We start from the raw sequence: 23,077 nt of genomic DNA on the forward strand, positions 1-23,077 counted from the left end.
TGGGAGGAGATAGAAGAGCGGAAAATAATATGATCAAAATATACTCACAGTATGTAAAATATTTTGAAATTAAGAGATCCAGTCTTGCAGTAAATAAGTAAAAGTACTGAATACTTACACCATACTGTTTACTAAATAAATGTGCACACATCTTTAAGTAATTCCTGCCTTCTAACATGAGTAGTTACTTTACATCCTACTTCATAATTTAATCAGAGTGCCTATTCTGTGTATACTGGGAATCCAGTGATCTCATTGGATCTCCTCATGTTTTAATGTAGGCTATTATCACTCTATTTTAGTTTAGGATTGAATTTTAATCTGACCTAGGACTTATGCCAATCTAGAAAGAGATCAAACCATTCATTTAATTTGTCAACTATTTCTTGAGAATTCTCTGGGAGAGATTAGTGGTTTCCTTATAACTTATCACTTCCTCAAGTTAGATTCAATTGCTCTACTTCTAGAAGTTAGTTTCTGAGCCCATTCAAAGGAATCTAGAATCATTCTATCCGCTGTATGTGAGTGGAATATGAAATAATCTGTCTCAAGAGGGATCTGACATTCTGGGTCCAGTGATTCCGAGTCACCACATTATCCGATTTATATATGAAGAAGTTCAGATTGAAAAATCCCACATATTGACCCGAAGTCCGTGTTTCTATTCACCTTTAGCTATGCTATCAACAAACAGGCTCTCTCTCTTAAGGTTTATCAGCAGAAGATATGTCCTGAACGTGATGTCTTTGCACCAATCATCTTAGCACAACCACTAACACTTGTCCCCTTTTCTTCTCTGTATTTTGAATTCAAATGTATGTTTTTAAGTTCCAGGAATTATTTTTCATGTTATATTCAGATCTCCTTATGTAACCATATTTTTAAAGCAGTTTTTACTTCTTGAGAAATTTTGTAAGCTGTGAAAAATGTCAATTCTTTCCCCAGATTTGGTAAAGAATTATTCTCTATCTTGTGTCTGGGAGTCATGTCATTGTTGAAATTGTTTTAATGTAAAAATCAATTCTGAGTTTAAAAAAAAATCAAGTTTCTTTTGCAGTAGGTCTACTGGTTCCCTCTAGTGGTCAGCATCACCACCAGAGAGAATTAGTTTGCATTAAATGAAGACCTGGACCAGACAAAGTGTCCTGCAACAAACACATGGGATGATATCATTTAAATGCCAATAGTATTTCTGCTGCTTTGAGTTCCCATATATTTGACAAAGCATTTTATCTTCACTCTTAGATGATGAAAAGACCAAATACTTAATTTCAGATTCAAATTGATTTCTCAGACCACTTGTCTTTCATACACAGCTGTTAAATTGTCAAATAATGATAGTCATTTCTGCAGAGTATTTGATATGAAACTTATGTCCTTAATACATTTTAAACTTCTTTAAGCTATTGTGAAATTTACTGTGTTACACCTATGTATTTTTGTTTATTTATTTATTTATTTATTTATTTATTTATTTATTTATTTATTTATTTAGGTTTTTTGAGGCAAGGTTTCTCTGTAGCTTTGGAGCCTGGAACTAGCTCTAGTGGACCAGCCTGGCCTCAAACCCACAGAGACCCACCTGCTTCTGTCTCCAGAGTGCTGGGATTAAAGGCATGCATGACCACCACCAGGCTATTTTAATTCTTAATTAAAAGTCACATGCCACATGGTGACTCTTCTCACTGCTGTGACAGAACAGCTGACTAGAGCATTAAGGAAGGGTCTATGTATTCTGGCTCACAGATCCTGGGCACAGTCAAGTATGGGGGAAGTCATGGTGACAGGTGCCTGAGGCATACATGTCTGGTCACATCACATGTACAGCACATCCTCGGTCCTGGACTTCAGCCCATGGAATTGTGTCACATAGTCAGGGGAGACCTCCCATCTCAGCTAACCTGGTACAGAAACCCACTCACAGACAGGCCAAGATACTTGGATCCTAGGCAATTCTAGATCCTGCCAGGTTGACAATCAATATTAACCACCACACCTACAACATTTACTTGTATTAAAATTCTTTCATGGAAATAAGAATCTTTTCATATTAAGGAATGGTATCTTCAGTATATGACAGTTCCAGGCCATTAGTGCTTCAAATGTAGCAAATCTACCTTCTATTTTCACCTGGAACCTTCCTTGTGTTCATATACAACTCAGGTCTTTCCTGAGTTCAAAACTTAGCTTTTTGGAAGTTTATCAGACAGTTGAACTACTGACAACGTTCTTCACGATTCTTATCTTTTCTTATAGATTCCATTTCTATTACATTATGTCATATTCTGGACAGACAGTTGAACTACTGACAACGTTCTTCACGGTTCTTATCTTTTCTTATAGATTCCATTTCTATTACATTATGTCATATTCTGGACAGTTTCCTCACATCTTGCTTCTAATCCACTTAGCTGTTCTCAGAAGTGACATGTTTGACATTATGGAGGTATATTTTGCTTTAATCGACCAGTTTAACACTTTTCTGTATTTGTTTCAAAAGCCTGATTATTACTTTGTGGCATCACATCCCTCTTTCATTCCTCAGAGCAATAAGGCCCTCTTCAGGTTTTCCTTTCTGTAGTCTAAGTCACTTTTCCTGAATTTACTATGCATGTTTAATCTTAGGACAATGGTATTCTCTAAATGTTAAGAACTAGTGGCTATGTCACTTATTTACTGATCTACCAGCATGATGTACTCAAATACAGAAGACTCAAGTCACCTGTCCTGCCCTTGTCTGAGAGTAATGAGATTTTAGGTATTGTCATGTGTCCCATTTCTTTCTTGAGAGTTATGACTTTTCCAGCCCCTTTGCTTAAATAGAACTTTATTAAAAGATTTTAGTTGTTTGATATCTAAATTTGCCGTGGAAGATCAAGACATAGCTTCAGCTTATATGTTGAGGTCATAAAGGTACTTTCATCCAAATTATTGATATTTCAGTCAGATTTTCTACTATAAATTTCATACTATAAAACTCACAAAGGATACAATCCCCTAGGTCCTTTGATTAGGCTATTTAGTTTTATAAATTATATAAAATATCTTTTTAAATGCTCTCCCTTTAGAAAACAAGTAAGTATACTCAATCTTCTAAAATTTCATGAAATATAATTTAATATGGTCTTCGTTTAAGTCTTTAATTTTCTTTTACACATATCTTAGACATTTATGTTTGCTCTCAAGAGTGGGATGGATCTATGGCACCATTACATTCTCCAGAGTCACAATTCATAGATTGGAAATCATCTGAATTTTGCACATTAGCATTAGAAAATGACACCCCTTTACTTCTGTCTAACAATTTATGAGCTGATTGCTTTGGACTTACCAATTTTAACATAATAGAATCTTAGTGTTTGTTATTCCATTTAAAACTGAAAACAAATAGGTTAATAGCTTTACCAGAAGCAACGAAGTTCAATGGCTTAGGTCAGAGTTCACCAAACTTTTCCTATAGAAGACAACAGAGTAAATCTCTTAATCTTTGTGAGCACACATGGATGTGCCACAGTTGTGACATTCTGTTGTGGGACAATGATTTCACCCTGTAAAGATTTGTTTCTTGTACTTGTCTAATGAAATGCTGATTGGCCAGTAGTCAGGCAGAAAGTAGGGCAACCAGGTAGGAAGTAGAGGCAGGACAATGAGAACAGGAGAATTCTGGGAAGAGAAAGAGTCAGTCTGCAGTTGTCACCCAGACACAAAGGAAGCCAGACACAGAGCAAGCAAGATGTGACTGCCTCGCCAAAAAAGGTACCAAGCTACATGGCTAACACAGACAAGAATTATGGGCTAAAATAGGTTATAAGAGTTATAAGAACCCTGAGCTAATAGGTCAGTCAGTTTATAATTAATGTAGACCTCTGTGTGTTTATTTGGGACTAAACACCTGTAGGACTAGGCAGGACAGAAATCTTTTATTATATTATTATAGTATGAAAACTGGCACAGACGATACATAAATAAAAGAGCATGTCTGTGTTCTAATACATTCTCAGTGCACCAACTTCTGGTTTAGAGTATAAGCAGTAAGGTCAGCTAGTTTAAATGCAGAACTAGCCTATGTGCATTTGTAACAAATAATTTTTCTCAACCATTTTAAATTTTTATTCAGTCTGACTTTGTGGTTATTTCATTGCAATAAAACTTCCACTAGAGGGCAATAAAACACAACTTCATAGGAATTTTCAGTCACAATGATGTAATTAACCACTTCTTTGTACTACAAATTAAAAGACTGGTTTACCTTTATACTGTGGAACAATCCTTTACACTGTGTAAAAATGTGTCACTGTGACAGGTTTAATAAAAAACTAAATGACCAATAGCTAAGCAGAAGGAACAGGAGGAACTTCTGGGCAGAGAGAACTCTGGGAAGAAGACAAGCATTGTCTCCAGCTGGACACAGAGGGAACAAAACATGCAAAAGGAAAGGTAGAAGCCACGAGTCATGTGTCAGCACCTAGATGAACAGAAATCGGTTAATTTAAGTCATAAGAGCTACTGGGACAAGGCTAAGCTATAGGCCGAACTTTCATAGTTAATAGTAAGTGTCTGTGTCACTTTATGAGCTGGCGGCCCAAAGAAAAGCTTGCCTATATCTTCATATACATATTTGATGCATATTTAAGTATTATTCTTTCTTAAATCTTCTTACAAGTGTAGCTGGAAGAAAAATGAAACTAGCATGGTTTGGGCAATGATAAAGTGCTAAAAACTGGACATCACTTCCAGGATTAGAGAAGTTTCAGATCAATACTGAGGGGGCTACAATATGTTGGAAGGTTGTTCTAGTTTGGATATAGTTTGGGTGTTCACTAAATGTTCAAGTGTTGTAAGCTGGTCCCCACCTCCAGGAAGAGGTGTGGAACCTTTGAGAAGTGGGACATAGTGAGAGAGGTTCTCAGGTTAACTGGGGAAAGTACTTGAAGATGACCAGGGTATCTTGTGGGAATCTTGTTAAGCTTCATGGAAACTGTTACAAATCTTGAGTCTGGTCGTTTGCAGATACTGGCTTCCAGTTTGAGATGAGATTTCAGCTGGCATATGAGATCCCTATATCTCTTTGTCATTAACTACATAGCCCCTCACAGAACTGAGACTTGCCACATCTTTGAGGCTTCAAAGGCGCTGTGTGTGAGATTCATAACTATATTTCATATCTATATTTCAGATAGATGTGATTAGTATTCTATGAAACAGAGTGAAAATACAAATTTAACTAATGGAGACAACTAGGATTTCTGAAACACACATGCATATGTTAGCCCACGCACATGCACACACACTTCCCTCTTATCTTTGTAAGTAATCCACCTCAGAAATTTGTATGGTGACAAAGTTCATCCAATGCATGTGAAGCTAGAGAAGCAAAACTAAGACTTCCAGAGCATGAAAACAAAGCCTCTGGTGTTGAACTGAGTCCTATATTCTCTTCCCAAGTTCTTCTTTGAGGCAGCTCATAATTATTGGGAATATTATTTGAAGGTGTGCTACTTTTGTTTTTGTTGCATTTGTTTAACTCTGAAAAGCTGTGATTCTTTGCCTGTCTAAACACCTGATGTTTTAATAAAGCTCAGAATGGCAAAAAGCAAGGCAGGAGAAAGGATAGGTGGGGCTGACAGGGAGAAAGAAAATATAGTAAAAGAAAACTGGGAGAAGGGGTTCGGAGTTGTAGTAGGAGGACATCAGGGGTCAGCCACCCAGCTAAACAGCAATCCACAGAGTAAGAGCAAGATCTAAAGAAGTAAGAGAATGGGAAAAACCCAGAGTAGACAGGATAATATAAATAAAAGAAAGAGGGCAAGAAACAAGCCAAGCTAAGGCTAGATGGTTATAACTAAGAATAAGATTCCTTGTGATTCATTTGGGAGCTGGGTGGCGGGCCCCCTAAAAGAGTCCAAAGAGTTTAACATCATATTACTACACTTAATGCCTGGGTAGCACTGGCAGAGAGTAGTACCAGCTGGTCTTCTCACAGTACCATTCACAGAACTTGGAGTTTGGTGTTACTAAAGCACTGAGAATTTCAAGGAGAACAATGTAGCTTGAGACTTCCCTAGTAAGATGGTGGTTTAGAAGCCCCATCAGTGAGACATGGTGAAAAATAAATGATAGTTTCCATTCCTGCTTGACACAACAGCTGAGAACAAATTTCTTGTGGTAGGTTATAGCTCCTCAGGGAAGCAGGAAGGAGGAGCTGTGAACCAGCACTCAGTAGTGATGAGGCTTGATGAAGTCAGTGGGAAATACCAGGAAAGTCTGTCTATTCTCCTTGTACCATGTCCCCACGGCAGGAACAGTTAGCTGGAGAGACTAAGGGTTGGTCACCATTAGCAATGAAATGCACGGCCAATGCAATCTGTGTGGCTCAAGGCTGAAGAATCTGAAACAGATTCTCCAGTCTTGGTTACTGGGAACTGCCAGAAAAGGGATTCAGCTGCTCCCTGCCTTCACTTGAACAGCCAGAAAAAGGAAAGTTGTAGATGTGCTACCCAAGGTCTGAATACACACATGGGCAGAAAGGCAAAGTGCTGGCTACGAAGCCTGGAGTTCAAAAGTGATACTTCTATATCTTACTCTGATGAGGTCTGCAGGAATCATCACCAAGGACTTCCACACTACCCTTCCCTACACACCTGGTGCTACATAATTAGAATCCGGAGCTGTGGGGGCATGGACTGATGGCTATACATGTTGGGCACTAATCAGTGGAGGCTTTGGCTATGGCAGCTGAAGTGTGGCCTGCAGGACACCCTGGAAAGGCTTCTATAAGGGGGCAGCATAAGAACTAATCCAAAGATAATCTGCTTAAACTCCCCTGGGCACTGCACACACACAAATCTTCTTTTATACTTTTGAGCCAGAATTGCAAACTGCACCTCCCTCTTCTCAGTAAAGTTTTCTACATGAAACATCACAGGAAAGTAATTCAAAACCATCTTAGGGGAAGCAATGTTGGTGCGGTCGTGTTTTAAAATCTGTTGTACTTTTAATTTTACTTTGTCTTTTTATGTTAGTTTTTTAATTGCGTAAACTTCACTTGTGCATAAATATTGCTTAATGGTTTTGTTCTAGATTGTGCGTTACTCGGTAAGATTTTAGGATCATCTGCCTATTGTTTGCTCTCTGCTATTCTCTCACTACCCATGCCGTTTCATTCTCCTTCCAACTTTATCTTCTAAATTGTAATTGTCCAAAGGTTTAATAATCTTTAAACTCTGTGGGACTACCAAACCCTTTAAATTCTGTGGACACCAACTTCCCCTTTCCATCTACTTTTTACCCTCTTAACTTTTTTCTTAGTTGCTGTAACACTAATCCTACCTTCATTTAACCTGCTTCCTTCTACTCCTACCCTTAGTGAATAATATCTCAGTACACAGTACTATTCTGTTCCTTTATCCCTCCAACAGGCAGTGAAATGAAATACTGTGTTTAGTATTCACACAGAGTGCTCATCTAGAATTGTGGTTGTCTCTGCACTTAATACATAAGTTAAAGAGTAGAGAAGGTGATCACACCTGAGCACATGGGCTGGAGATTTATCTTCTGTATTATGCTCCTGTGCTATACCTAGTCTCACTAGAACATTATATATACTTCAGCTGAAAGAATAAAACTGATTCAAAGATTCAATCAATTTAAAAACCGTAGATGTGCATCAAACCCCAAGATATAAATATAAGAAACATGAAAGAAAAATCAAGGAAGTATGATGCCTCTAAAAATACTAACTCCACAGTAGTGAACACAAGTGAGAGCAAGTCAAATGAAATCCCAGATAAAAAGGTCAAAAGAATAATTATAAAAATATTTAACAAGGTTCTGGCTATTACAAACAATGCTGCTATGAACATAGTAGAGCATATACTTTTGTTGTATGATAGGGCCTCTCTTGGGTATATTCCCAAGAGTGGTATTGCTGGGTCCAGGGGTAGGTTGATCCCGAATTTCCTGAGGAACCGCCACACTGCTTTCCAGAGTGGTTGCACAAGTTTGCATTCCCACCAGCAATGGATGAGTGTACCCCTTTCTCCACAACCTCTCCAGCAAAGGCTATCATTGGTGTTTTTCATTTTAGCCATTCTGACAGGTGTGAGATGGTATCTTAAAGTCGTCTTGATTTGCATTTCCCTGATCGCTAAGGAAGTTGAACATGACTCAGAAGCAAGAAATAGTTCTAGGAAAGTAATAGTTAACCTAGAAATGGAATAAGGAGACTTGGGTTTATAAAATATATTAGGAATGTGTATGGCTGCTGAGATAGAGCAGTGCATAAAAGAACTTGCTGCTGTGTGGTGCAAGGTTTATTTCCAGAATACAAGTAAAGTGGAAGGAAAGAACTTCTGTCACAAAGTTGTCCTCTGACCTCCACGCAGATACTGTAGCATGTACCTGCCCATGCAGAGACATCATATACATGCACAACAATAAATACATTTTAAAAAGAGTGCTCAGGAAATTAGTCTAGAAATCACTGCTTTCAGCATCTCAAACGTATGTTTTTAATATTTGGCCTTGCAAAGAAGATACAAAGGCAACATTAATAATATTGGACTTCGGGTCTAAACACAACTGAGTATGCAATAAAAACAGAGTCTGTATATTTCTGAAAAGAATATGTACTCTAATTTTCTCAAATCAGGAATTTTTATATCTGAAATGTTGCCTATGAGTACAGAAAAAGAAAATTTAAGCACAAATTTTAGAAAGCAAAAAAGTATTTTCAATTTCTATAATTATAGACCTAGACATGCAAAGAAACCAATGAATAATCATTAGAAATAATGAGCTCAGCTGCAGAATGGATTCTGTATCTTCTAGACAATGTGTTAGTGTATTTGTGTACACACATAAATACTGTATATAGATACTGTATTATGTGCAGAAACTGATACATAAGAAGAAAATACAATAAAATAATTTTGTTGTTGCATTATTTTAAAAAGGCAGTAAAGGTGAGTATGGTGGTACACTTCTTTAATTCCAGTTAAAAAACTACCAGAAAATTAAAACAACAAAGAGTAAAAATAAAGTATCCCAGAAGAATCAAAAATAAGAATATATAGTCTTTTCAGAAGAAACAGCAGATGGCACAACAACATAAAGTTTTCATAAGTATTAAAAGAAATTAATTTTCAAATTCATGGTCCTGTTTTTCATTAGTTATTGTTACTTACATATATGTATGTGTACAGACACACATATTTCTAAATATATAAATCCAATTAGGGTTGTATGTTACTTGTATGTATGTATTATATTGCATATATATTTTCAGGGCTGAACATTTGTTATTGGTGTGCTCTTTCTTAGGCAAGAAGGAAATAATGGAATTATATTCTAATCTCAAAAGAAATTACAAAACAAAGTACTTGCTAACCTAGAATTTTAATCTCCACTAAAAAACTTAAAACTGTAAACAAAATGTTTTCAAATAAAAAATTCTACTTCTAACAGATTGTGGTGGTTTGAAAGAAAATGAAATGGTGCCCAAAGGGAGTGGTACCATTAGAAGCTGTGGCTTTGTTGAAGTAAATGTGGAGGAAGTATGTCACTATGGAGGTGGGTTCTGAGGTTTTATATATGCTCAAGCCACGCCCAGTGTCTCAGTTTACTTCCGGTTGCCTGTGGGCCCAAGATGTAGCTTCTCCACTCTAAGCTCCATTTCTAGCACCATAACTGCCTGCATGCTGCCATGATGATAATGGACTAAACCTCAGAAGTTGTAAGCTACCTAATTAAGTGCTTTCCTTTATAAGAGTTGTTGTGGTCATGGTGTCTCTTCACAGCAATAGAAACCTTAAGACATAGATGTATTAATAGAAGGTTTTAGATGGAAAATGATTTTTGATTGAAACAAAATACAGGACAGAACGAAGAACACCAGAGCAGATAATTATATGGGTAAAATTAAAAGAAAACATCATAATTGCTAGCAATACTAAAATAATAATAGCAAATATGAGCATCAAGTAAATATAAATATATGACAATACATACAAAAGACAATGGAATAAAAACCTTCTAAGAATCCAACGGTATCCATGGATTGATAAAAGCATTAATATATGGTAGACTTCAATAAAGTAAAGAATCAATATTGTAATTTCTAGGATAGCCACTCAAAGAACAATGAAAGAAACAAATAACTGATAAGGTAGGGAATGGAATAATGTTAAAAAAAACTGAATTCTCAATCAAAATTAGAAAAAAGTTCATTTCCTTAATAATACATATGTAGATAGTATATATATGAAATGATAATGGACTAAATATCCAAATGAAAAGAAATATTAGCAATTATTTAATTTAATAATTTATATTGAAAAGAAAAGCTATATTTCTTATTTTAAATAGAAACAAATAAAAATTGATTCCTAACAACACACACAGACACACAACTTATTTGTACATTGCCAAGGATGTAAAGTGGATGTTCTTTCAGAGAGCTTACAATATCAACTGTCAAATAGGTTTTTTTTTTTTTTAGGATTATTATGCATTTTAAATGTATGAACTTTAAAAGCAGTCTTCTTTGGAAGTTTTTTACAGAATTAATGTGTACATCCTGTAAGGGGGTCTTTCTCTCTAACTAGGTACCGTTCAAAATAGAAAAACACCTCTATGATGTGATGCTTTTATTATTAAAAACAAAGCTGAAAAGATAAAATTACAGAGTTATAAAATAATAAAGTGGAAGCTCAAATCTTAGAAATCTGGCTCATGGCACATTACTTCTAACCATACAATACAAGAATGTTAAATTGCACGCAACTTAATGATATCATCATGATAATGTTTAATAGGACAGTGTACTAGCAATACGAATACGTTAAGAGTTCTCAAATAAGATAAAGTTATAACGTATTGACAGAAAGACCCCTCTCTCATTTTTGAGTGAGAAAGAAACCTACATGCATGTATATATTTGTATGTAAATACAGTTCTGTTTTAAGAAGGATTGGATCTTCATTAAACTATTTAGTTACTATCTACGAGAGAACAGAAGGAATTTCCTCAGTGAATCACGTGTGCTTACTCCATGGATCTATTTGTTATTTAAATATTCACAACAAAAACGTGTCAACTAATTTGCATATTTAAAAAGAAGAGGAACTACGTCAGGAAGTTAATGATCATTTCTAAGTTAGCAATTTAAAAACTGCTTCTGGAAGAGTAGTGTTATGGCGTTGGCCTGAGCTGTCAGCAACAAGCTATGCCACACAGTTACTGAAATTAGAAGCTCTCGTTACAAGTCAGTACTATACGCACTCTGCCGAGCTGCTCCAGTGACATTTATGACTAAATTTACACTCTGGGAAAGGTAAAGTCTTCCCAGAGTTTCCTCTTCTTCTTCTTCTTTTTTAGAATAGGCAATAATATTCAACAAGTTAACAACCATGCAATGATTATGTCAAATTCTTGAGCACTGGGTAATGTGTTCTTATTTATCAATGGTAATAAAATATCTACTGAAGTTAAAATGCCACATAAGTTTGTAAAACTTATATCATGGCTGAGAAATCAGAATTTAATAAAATTCTTTGCCAGAAAAAGTATCTTCTATAAATAAGTAAACCTTTTTTTTTTTTAAAAAAAAAAGAAAATATTTCAGCAAATTAGGGGGAAAATCTCACAAATTCTAAATACAAACAAAAATCTTATTAAACTACACAGGATTTTATCAGGCTTATTACTACTTTAACAATAAAAATGTTAGCTCATTTACATCTGATTTATAAGCATATTTTAAACAACATATTTAAAAGCAATTAACACAGTGCTTGGGAGGCAGCAAATGTTGAGACAAATGTTTCCTTTAAAGTCAGCATGTCTGATAAGATGGTGGGGCAGCAGCCCTGGCTGTGTCCAGCCACAGAAGTTATACCCACAGGACTCAGAAAGGTAGAGGAGGATACACATGCTACAAAGTTAAAACACTAAAACTTTTAGGGGAAAGCATAGGAAATATACTTAAAGACACAGGAATAGGCAAAGACTTTCTGCACAAAAGTCCTCTAGCACAGGGAATTACAGAGAGCATTAACTAATGGGACACAGGAAATAATAACGTGTCTGCACAGCAAAGGGAACCATCAACATAGTGAAAGGAACCTGCAGAGTGGGAGAAAACCTCTGCCTGCTAAGCATTTAAATCAGCAATATTTAAGAAAAACAGAATTGTGATTTCTGTCTTAGAGCATTAACTTTAAAAATTACTTTCAAGTTGTTAGCTGACATTAATCCCAAAGAAAGAAAAGGAAAAAAATCGAGAAAGTGATAAAAGAATCATGTAGTTTTTTTGTACCAATATGGAAAACTTATGAAATGTTAATGTTACTTTGAAAAAAAAACTATAAAAGAAATCCACACAGAAAATGAACAGTTTAAACACTATGTCAGTCATAAATATAAAAACAAATTATAATTAGAAGATGCTAATTTCTCCTTGTAGACATGGTTAAGTTAGATAGATAATTTGGACAAAAACTCTGAAGGCACCCAAAACAGATGTATTTAAGATTTTTTAAATTTTCTTAAAAACAAAGATACCAAGGAAAAACTCAGATGAAATTCAGAGAGCAAAATGCGAGTAAGAGAGCTAGCATTTATGATTGCTTTTGCCTCTAGGACCCTTGCTACTTCACAGAACTCAATGGGAAAATGGCAGTGAATATCAGAATTAAGGCAACAGTCCTGGGATAAACATGGTAAAGGGCTTTATCTGTCATACTTGAAACAAATTAAGCTGAGATTCAAGGGATGGTATCTTCCAAGTTAAAAAAAAAATTGTCCTATTCATACCTCCAAACTGGTCCAAGGGAACCTCAATCTCCAAATTTCAGATTACATGATTCCAGAACTGACAATGTCACTGACAAATGATTGAATGCCTCATATTATTCTCACAGTTATTTTTCAAATCTAGTAACTGACACCTGGTCATTAAGAAGAGGCATGAGAAATCTTACCAACATAAAAAAGCTTACAAAGATTTTAGATAATGGCACTGATCAATCTAGATGACATATTTACCACATTGAAGAAGTTTTAACTTAGAGTTGGAAATATTCTCAGGGAATAATAAGTTATAAAAAGTAACACTTCAATTTTAAGAAGAAGCCAGAAAAGTAAATGAAATCAACTCACCATTTTAGTAACAGAATGAAGGTAAAATGAGATTTGGTAAACTAAAGGAATGTGCATGATGGGTGTTATGAGTGTGGATAAACCTGTACCAACAACAAGCGCGTGGCGATTGGACATTCTTCCTTTCCACCATCATGTGGGCTCTTGGAACTTTGGTCATTAGGCTTGCAGGCCATGCACTTTTACCTGCTGAGCCATTTTATCAGTCTCAGATTTGAACATGTAGCTATTTACTTACACAAAATTTCAGCAGCAGCAATACTGAAGCAGTTAAGAACTGTGCTATAGCTGGGCATGGTGACACACATCTTTAATACCAACACTCAAAAGGCACGATGAAGCTGAGGCTAGCCTGATCTACACAGCCAAGTCCAGACAGCCAGGGCTACATAGCAAAATCCTGTCTCAAGAAAGCTCTGGATATTAAATATTTATCTTTAAGTGGCAAATTTTCATTTTTTAATGAAAGAAATACAAGGTTCACTACAAAAACACTAAGCTGTATTTGTTTAGATTTTAACCTTCTTTGTAAGAGAACTGTTGCAAAGCTTTCTCCGCTGTCACCTGAACAGGTCAGTGAAGAACATCATCCGAACTCAGAGCAACAGGCATACTAATGCAAGGGCTGATGACTCTGGAAACAGGTTAGAATTCATAGCTCTACGAAACAAGAGGAACTCTTATGGGGACAGTCTATGCTCTCAGATGCTGAACATTTATTATGTAGGCAATCTATTTTTTCTTCTCTCCTTGATGGCTAGAATACAGCTGAAAGTAGAAAGACTTCCAACAGAGAATGAACACTAGAGATTTCATGCTACCTACAAAAGTTCCCTTTACTACATACCAACAATTCAATCTGAACTTTATCAAACAATAAAATAGTAATTTCTCTAAACAGTCTAAAATTAATCCAGACAGAAGGGAGGGAGGGAAAAAGGAAGGAGGGAGGAGAACACAGCAATGAACTATAATGGGCTAAAGAGAAAATCTGAAAACATACAAACACTTGGTGGTAATGATCAGCACCCACACAAAGGGTTTTGCTGAAACCATGCAAACAACAGTCACAACAAGTACAAAATGTGATCTCCTAATAAACAACTAAATAGGTTAAATATAGGTGTGGATAAGTCAGTGCTACCCCATGGAACCACACAATGTGCTTGTCCCCACTTAGGCAGGAAGGGTAATGAAAGGTGCAATGCTGGCAGCGATTCTGTCGTAAGAAAGGCGGTGGGCTGTGTTTCCTGCCCCGCACAGCTAGTTTATGCCCCGAAATAATTACACGGAAACTGTATTATTTTAAACACTGCCTGGCCCATTAGTTTCAGCCTCTTGTTGGCTAGCTCTTACATATTGATCTAACCCATTTCTAATATTCTGTGTAGCACCACGAGCTGGCTTACCAGGAAAGATCTTAACCTGCGTCTGTCTGGAGTGGGAGAATCATGGCGACTGCCTGACTCGGCTTCTTTCTCCCAGCATTCTGTTCTGTCTACTCCGCCTACCTAATTTTCTGTCCTATCAGGGCCAAGCAGTTTTCTTTATTAATTAACCAATAAAAGCAACAGATAAATACAAGAACCACCTCCATCACGATTCTCTTACTACTCATGCTCCCTAAGCTTAGTCTTAAAATGATTTAGATTCTGCCTCTGAAAGTTAGCAAATAACTTTATAGAAATTTAAAATATGTATTGCCTTTTCTTTCCATTTTTAAGTCAACCAATTTTATGTTTTATTATGTCAGCTATTTTTGCCAGTTATTAGTTTCTTTTCTATTATTGTGATAGAACGCATGGCTTAAGCAAATCATAGAAGTTGGCTTATGGTTCTAGGAGGATAAAGTCTGACAAGGCAAGGAAGGATGGCAATAAGCAGTCATCGTGGAAGTTAAAGCAAAAGCTGAAGTCTCAAGTTTTGATGAGAGCAAATGCAATGTCACCAGTCTGCAACCTCTCAATACCCACTCCTAGTGACATGCTTCCTTTACCACCAACTGGAAAGCAAGTACTCAAATGCCCAAAACTATGGGGCATTTATGATTTAATCACTACAACCAGAATACAAAGATTTCATGATATATATAAAAAAATTATTATAGAATACTCATAGGAACATCAAGCACTAAATAACTGATATATACAATATGTATATATCAAATATCAAAGAATGTGATATTTATTCTTTGCTGAAAGAAACTAAGCAACAAAAATACCATACAATTCTATTTACATAACAGCTTAGAATAAAATGGTTAGAGTTGCAGAACCAGTTGCGGACTACATGATAGCCACTAAAGAAGGGGATTTAACAGGAAAGGGTTCCAGCAAACTTTATGGAAGGATAGAAATGCTGGCTTACAGTGTGGTTACATAAATGTGTACTGCTTCAGTCAATTATACACTAAAATGTAAATTCTTTACTGCATGTTAATTTTCTATAATCTTAAAAAATTAAATTATTACAGGAATCCATTAGTACCATTCCAAAAGACTTCTAGCAAACAAAATAATAGAAAATTTAACATTTACTCTTAACTTTTTTATTTCTTCTCATTTTTTTTAGAAAAACTGACAAAGTAATTTGATTCAAAGAACTCACTTCCATTGTAAAAGTCTACAGACTCCTAAAGAATCTTCTAACAAACAAGTGAATTCCTCATTTTCTTCACACCACTAATCTAGCTACAAAGACTTTGTATTTAGGGCTGTTTCTGCAGGATGTAAATGTGCCCAAGCCACATCAGACATGAGAACAGAAAGTTCAGATTTTAGGTTACAGCTTGACCTATAAGGCTTTGTTACTACTTTTATTCATGAAATAAGACTACAGACCTCATTTTTGTTAAAAAGAAAATCTTCCTAGACAACTAGCAATTAGGTGATCATCTAGCTCTTATAAAATTAGTCATTTATAAGCTTTATGGATCTCTTCTATCACTCTAGATACTTTTTATGAGCAAAAGAATTCCTAAGTCAACAGACTAAAAGTACCTTCATGTAAGTGTTTGTTTTCTCCCTGACATTTGAATAATTCCTGTTACATTTATATCTGGTATATTTTGTATATAATACATAAAACTAAACCTTCCAATATTCAAATAGGCATCAGTTTTTTTGAATTATGATTTATGTATTCAGTTCCCTCCAAATCTCACTATATTCTCCTGTGTCCTGAGATTACTTTCCTTTTACATGACATTTCATTTAAGGTCTATCCTATGTATCTGAAAGATGATCTCTAGACTAGAACTCATGATACTTATTGCTTTGATGTCTCCTTTAGGATGCTTCCAAGTTAGTCAGTAAGAAGGCAAAGCTTTCACTACTTGCTGTCGGTACACAGTCTTTCTGTAAGTTGTATAGGCTTGACTTTGAACTTACAATTCCCCTGCTTCAGACTCCTGGATACTAACAGGCATGGACTGCCATGCCTGGATATTACCTATTATATCTTGTGAAAGTACTGAAAGAAAAAAAAGATTTTTATCTATTTGGAGTATTTCTCAAGCAAGACCTATTTTGGATTCCATACCACACTGGGACTCTGCAAAGATACTTTTGATTATGGCACTGGAAAAATATCACTACATTTAGTAGTTAGTCAAGGATGCGCCGGTAAAATATCCTGTTATTCATAGGATATCCCCTCTAAACAAAGAATTACTAACCCTAAAATGTCAATAGTGTTAAAGTTAAGAAACCCTGATATATTGTTGAAAAGCCATACAGATAATCTCATCTAAAAACTAAAGATTAAAAAGGGATATTAAAACTATCTGATAATATTTAGCATACTACTTTTTTAGCATTTTTATTCTCTTTAGATAATAACTCTTTAAGTATATATTTTAGATCTGGTTGTGCCTTGAAATTGAGAAAAATTATTAGTTGATTTGAATCCAAGTGTGCTGCTGTCATTTAAATTTGAACCTTTGGAAATGGACTAAAATAAGGCTTGCTTCCTGGACTCAGTAAAAAATTGATTTTATGGTGTACTCTTCCGCTTTTAAAACGCCTTAACGTCAAAATGGAAGTCACATAACATGTTATGTTCGGGGAGAGGTTTCCTCTGCAAACAAAAGGCTGTAAATTCCTTCCAGATTAACAAAGATCAGATTTGGCTAGGAAACCTCCTAATATCTTGGCTAAGACATGGAGGAAGAAGACAAAAAAAAAAAAAAAAAGACTACAGGACAGGTAATGTTTAAGCTGATCCTTTGACATGGAAACAGCTCTGAGATGACCCATGATAAATCTTGTTGGCTACAGAGTCCTCATGAGTTATTATTACATACCATCTTTTCATATAGCTTGGTTAGAGAGAAACTTACATTACAATTTGATTATACAGTACAAATGTATTATAAAGTTGACAGATGCGCTTACCTGCTCAAACATAAAGCAGAAAACCACCTTTAACTGACCTGTGCACACTGCACATTTCATACTTGTATTAATGTAGATACGTATGTTACCTTTGAAAGTTATGTGTTTTCGGAGCAAGGGGACTGGACACCAATAAAAATGAGTGGCCCAGGTGATTCAGACTCTCAGAGTGCCTGTGCCTCTGCTGCAGTTTCCTCAGAGTTCTGCATCCAGAACAGCTTTAAGGCTGAGATGGTCCAGCTTCACAGACTGCTCTAACCTGGATTTCAGATAAGCCTTGCATTTCCTAGTACACAGAGCCTGGACAACAAATAATACTAATTCTCCTTGAACTTGACCATTATCACAATTTTTCCAGGGTCTTCTAAAGATTCCAGTGTCCCCAGACAACATGAAGTAGTCTAGAGAATATAATGCCCACATGCCTAAGGTAAGGTGAAATGGATAGCTTTTGATCATTGAATGAGTTTCAGATGTTTGTCATCATTTAGGGGGGTTGGTTACAAGTTGTTGTTGGTCATGGTTAGGGAAAGAGCTAAACAAAGGAGTTAGATTCAAGGATCTGTCTCTGAAGGAAAAAAGTGGAATATAGTATAAAAATGATGAGCTAAGCGGTGGATTATTGAGTCTACTTTTAAATAATCACTAATTTCAAATATTTTGCATTGGTATGGATTTTTGTATACTGATACAAATTTAAGGTTATTTTTGTTATATTGTATATATGTTACTATTCTTCTTTAATGCATTGTACCTATGAAGCTCATTTAAAAAGGTTATATAACGTTTAAGTCTTTGAAAGCTATTTAGGATAATAAATACAGCTTAATAGTCATCTATAACTGTCAAACTTATAGGCATGTTAGGTATGTTTTCAAGATCACACATACATATTTAGATAGATGATGGTCTTCAATCATTTTAAGGACCTATAGAATATTAAAGGGGTAAGTCACAAAACAATCCCACACCAGTTTGGAATTATGATTAATAAAAGGGTTATTAATTTAAAGGGAAAAACTTACAGATAACTGTCTTAGACAACAGCCAAGAAGAGAGTCTGGTAACCGGAAGTGGAGTCAGAAGCAAGAGAGAAAGTGCTTTTTCAAGCCAGAGAGACCACGCCCAAGTGTATCTTAAAGTCTATTGGCTGAAGGAGCAGAAGGAGCTCCTGCAGCAGATATGACATAAGGCTTTTTATGACTGAGATACATCTGCTCCTGGTGAGATATGTCTGCTCCTGGCAGTACCAATCTACTTCCAAAATGGATAATTGGCATCAAAGAACATCCACATGGAATTTGCTTCTTTGTGGCGAAAGCTAGTCATTTGGTTAAGAAACTGCTCTTGCCTTGACTGCTGAAAATATGCTGTCCAAACTGAACCAATAGAACACAAAGAGAAGTGACTGCCAAACTGCCATGAATGGGTAGGAATCTCCTTCAAAAACTCGTGCTTCACAGAAAAGTCTGTCAGATATTCTAGGCCTGCAAGCCAAAGATGGATGGCCCAATGTTGCAGAGGAAGTTTGGGTGATTTTCCAAGCAGTTAGTCGTTTCTGTCATTACTGTTAGCTTTGTAAGTGACTTGTACTGTATTTACTGTTTACTCAGGTAATATTATATCCTACTGGGGTCTTTGATAGAGATGAATACCAGATAGTTATAGTTACAATTTTCCTTAGTTATAATAAAATGTAAATAAGGTACAGAGCTTTGGACTCATCAGGATAGAATAAATAATGCAGTATTTTCTCCAAATATGTCAAAAAAAATGGATTGGACATTGTAAATATAGCTTTTACCTGATAGCTGTTTGTATTGTTTATAGTTTTATTATGTGAGAAACCTTTCCTTTTTACTTAAACAAAAAGGGATGTTATGGAATGATCTTTGTGTACATTGCAAATATTTGTCATATGGATAGGTTTAAAAAAAAAGGTGAATGGCCAATAACTAGTCAGGATTTTAGGGGCACAAAGGACAGACACTGGGAAGGAGAAGCACAGGGTCACCAGGAGATGCGGAGGGAGCAAGACATGTTGGAGGGCACATAAAGCCACGAGCCACGAGGCAATAGGTAGAGTGGTAGAAATGGGTTAATTAAGAAGTCTTGGTGTGATTACTTAGTAGTTGGCAGTTGGGATAGAGAAAAATTGCTTACAGTGTATTTTCTCAGTATTTCTATTAATAAAACTGCTAATTCTTTTAAAAAGTACTTATTTTGTTATTATTTTTAGTTAGTGCATGTCAGTGTAAGTGTCTAAAGAATCCAGAAGAGAGCTTGGTGGTGGTGGTGGTGCACATCTTTAATCCCAGCACTTGGGAGGCAGAGGCAGGAGGATCTCTTTGAGTTTGAGGAGAGCCTGGTCTACAAGAGCTAGTTCCAGAGCAGGCACCAAAGCTACACAGAGAAACCCTGTCTCAAAAAAACAAAACAAAAAAACAAAAAAATTAAATTAAAAAAAAAAGTTCAGAAGATGATGTTGGATTCCCTATAGTTACAGATTCAGGTAGTTGTGAGCCAGACAATGTGGTTTCTGGGAACTGACCATAAATCCTCTGCAACAGCAGTATATACGTCTTCTAAATACTGAGACATCTTGCCAGAACCAAATTCTTAATTTTTACATGCAGAAAAAACTTGAGAAACTTTATTACTATACTATTGTTCAACCACCATGCTCTTCTAAGGCTATGATTCACAGGAAATAGGTTTACAGTGCTCTTTCCATGTAGTTACAAATGCTTAGTCCTTTAAAATTTAAAAGCCAGAGTTTTAACTTCATGTTATCTCATTTTAATAATTTTAATAAAGAAATTATGACTTTATGATGCATTTTTATTCACTATTGGGCCAAGTAAACAATGCTATTGATTTTTAAGAACTCATTTTATCAAATATAACAGGCTGATAAAGTATGTTTTCATCAAAGAATTAGATTCTTACCTACAAGCAACATTTGGATCTGCATTTCGTGAAAGTAGCAACTCTACACACTTCAAGACATGCTCCTCTGAGCCACGAGCAGAGCATGCAGTTATCAAGATGGTTAACTTGTCTATATGAGAAGAAAAGCAAAGAAATCCTCACGCATTAGGAAGTGTCTCTAAATGCCTTCTTTACCATACTAAGCATTTACTGTACTCTAAAATTCCCAACCTCTTCCCATCTCTAGCACTCCAGTCAGACTTCACCACTCAGCAATGGGCCTTTTGTATCTCTAAAGTGTATGTCAATTCATATCCTAACTTTCTTCCCTTATTACCATCTCTTTAAGAGAGTAGAAAGTGGTTAGGCACAATGAATTTGTATATCCACATAGCCTGCATGTGAAGTTTTAATTTAAAAATTAAAAAAAAAACTACTTTGCTGAATTTGTGATTAGAAAATAACAACAGTCTCTGGTTTTACTTCACTTTTGACAATCCTTGATTTGTTTGTAAACTGCACCGATGAAGAGGTCAGAAGACAATTTCTGGAAACTGGTTCTCTCCTTCCATCATGTTTTCAGAGATGAAATTTACATAATCAAGCATGGCTTGGCAGCAAGTGCCTTTGTCTGCTATGCCATCTTGCTGGTCCCGCATCCATCAGTTTTTTTTTTTTTAAATAGTCATTTCTACTCTATGAATTCATCCTGTTTTCTAAAAGTGGTGGAGATCAAGAATGATTAAAGACAAATAACAACACCACAACAAAACCCCTTTTCAAATACTAGAAACAAAATAGGACATCACAGCCATTCTTTACATTAATGACTCAATACAGACAAGCCGTAATTATACCTGATCCAGTATTATCATTTATATGTCACTATGAGGATGCCTTAATATTTTGCTAGAACCAATTAATAAATTAAGAAGAAATTAATAACTGGACTCCCTACTGAATGGGGTTATTGTAGATACAGAGAAATTTATGTGTACATATTGTAAAAATACAAAATGCCTTACAACCAAAAGTACTTCTCTGATAAAAAGGAAAACCATGTTTTTTGAACAGATTATTCTATATATTTTTGAAACTCTCCTTCTTAAATATGGCTTTCATTGAATGATGTTTTCAAATGACATAATGAAAAGCGAAACCTCAGCAAGAATGCAACCAAGAGAGAAATTTCTTTAAAATATATAGACTGTAGAAATAGTTTTGTAAGCAGCTCATGTAGATCAAAAATGTGAAAATTAATCCTGAAACATAACTTATACCTAAAATATGAGATGAATTCAAATGTCTATTAGAAACATCTTAATACAATGTAATTACTGCTATAATGTAGCAAACTGGATTTACATATACACTCTTGCTCTTCAGAATGGACTCCCGGCACTAAAAGGAAGTTGTTGAATAACAAGAAAACATAGCTTTAATAAACTATGAGACAGCTTTAATATAATTCAATTTTCAAGCATATAAAAAAATTTAAGTAATTTTTCAAAAAAATTACCAGCCTTTTGATATTCCTTTCAGTGTGCTTTTATTTAAAAACAACCAAAATCATCTAGCATATTATTTAAAAGTACATAAAAATATAACTGTTATTAGGATAACAAAAATAGGTTGTTAACCTATCTTCTTTGAGAGATAGTTTTGAAAATGTATGCTTTACATTTGAATTTTCCTATTTTTTTATAAAATATAACTAGTAGATTTTTTGCTTAAATACTTTAATTTCTCATTTAGTCTAACTCTTGCATGAAAATCAAAGAGTCACAATACAAAGCAAAGTGAAATTTTCTCAAGCATCTTACCCTTATCAAAGCTTGCATTAGCACCTCTGTCCAAAAGGAAGCGAACCATCTCTACATTGGCCACACTAGATGCATACATAAGAGGGGTCCATCCATACCGGAAGCTGGAATCCACATTAATGCCTGTCGATGTAGAGACAAATTTGTTTTAATGATCTGTCTGTCTGTCTGTCTGTTTATTACCTACCTCCCTCCCATCTATATGTGAATTGTGTTTTGTCTGCATTCATATCTGTATGAGGATGTCAGATTACTTTGAGCTGGAGTATAGGCAGTTGTTAGCTGCCATGTGGATGTTAGGAATTGAACCCAAGTCCTCTGGGAGAACAGCCAGTGCTCTTAATTGCTGAGTCATCTCTCCAGTCCGACAAGACTGATTTTTAAATTGTATACATATGAACCTTGGCCTGAATGAATATATATGCACCACTGGTGTGTAGTTTCCACAGAAGCCAGAAGAGGGCATCAGTACTCCAAAAACTGGGATGGGGTTACACACTGTTGTCAGCCACCTTAGTGATGTACAGAACCAAATCTCAGTCTTCTGCAAGAGCAGCAAATGCTCTTAATATGAGTCATCTTTCATCCCGCCCCAAAAAACCAAAATTTTCAAAGGCCCACAATCTAAATAAAACCCTTCACTGTTACTTTAGTAGATGTAAACTTATATGGACGTATGTAATTTATTATGGAAGAACATTTCTTTATAAGAAAGGCTTCAAAATAAAACCGGACTTGCTGAACATAGCGGACAATGAGGACTACTGAGAA

The 23,077-nt window shown here is 35.5% G+C and overlaps 1 protein-coding gene across 1 annotated transcript in view; it reads right to left on the reverse strand.

The window, feature by feature from the left end:
* Positions 1 to 23,077, reverse strand: part of Asz1 (ankyrin repeat, SAM and basic leucine zipper domain containing 1) — a 44,473-nt gene that overhangs the window by 17,240 nt on the left and 4,156 nt on the right. Inside the window, exons 3-4 of the mRNA XM_005363759.2 lie at positions 22,307 to 22,429; positions 20,502 to 20,613 (exon numbers count right to left, since the gene is read on the reverse strand). Of these exons, the coding sequence (XP_005363816.1) occupies positions 20,502 to 20,613; positions 22,307 to 22,429 (235 nt within the window). The remainder of the gene's footprint in view (positions 1 to 20,501; positions 20,614 to 22,306; positions 22,430 to 23,077) is intronic.

This window comes from Microtus ochrogaster, linkage group LG10 (assembly GCF_000317375.1).
Source record: "Microtus ochrogaster isolate Prairie Vole_2 linkage group LG10, MicOch1.0, whole genome shotgun sequence".
In the NCBI taxonomy this organism is placed as follows: domain Eukaryota; kingdom Metazoa; phylum Chordata; class Mammalia; order Rodentia; family Cricetidae; genus Microtus; species Microtus ochrogaster.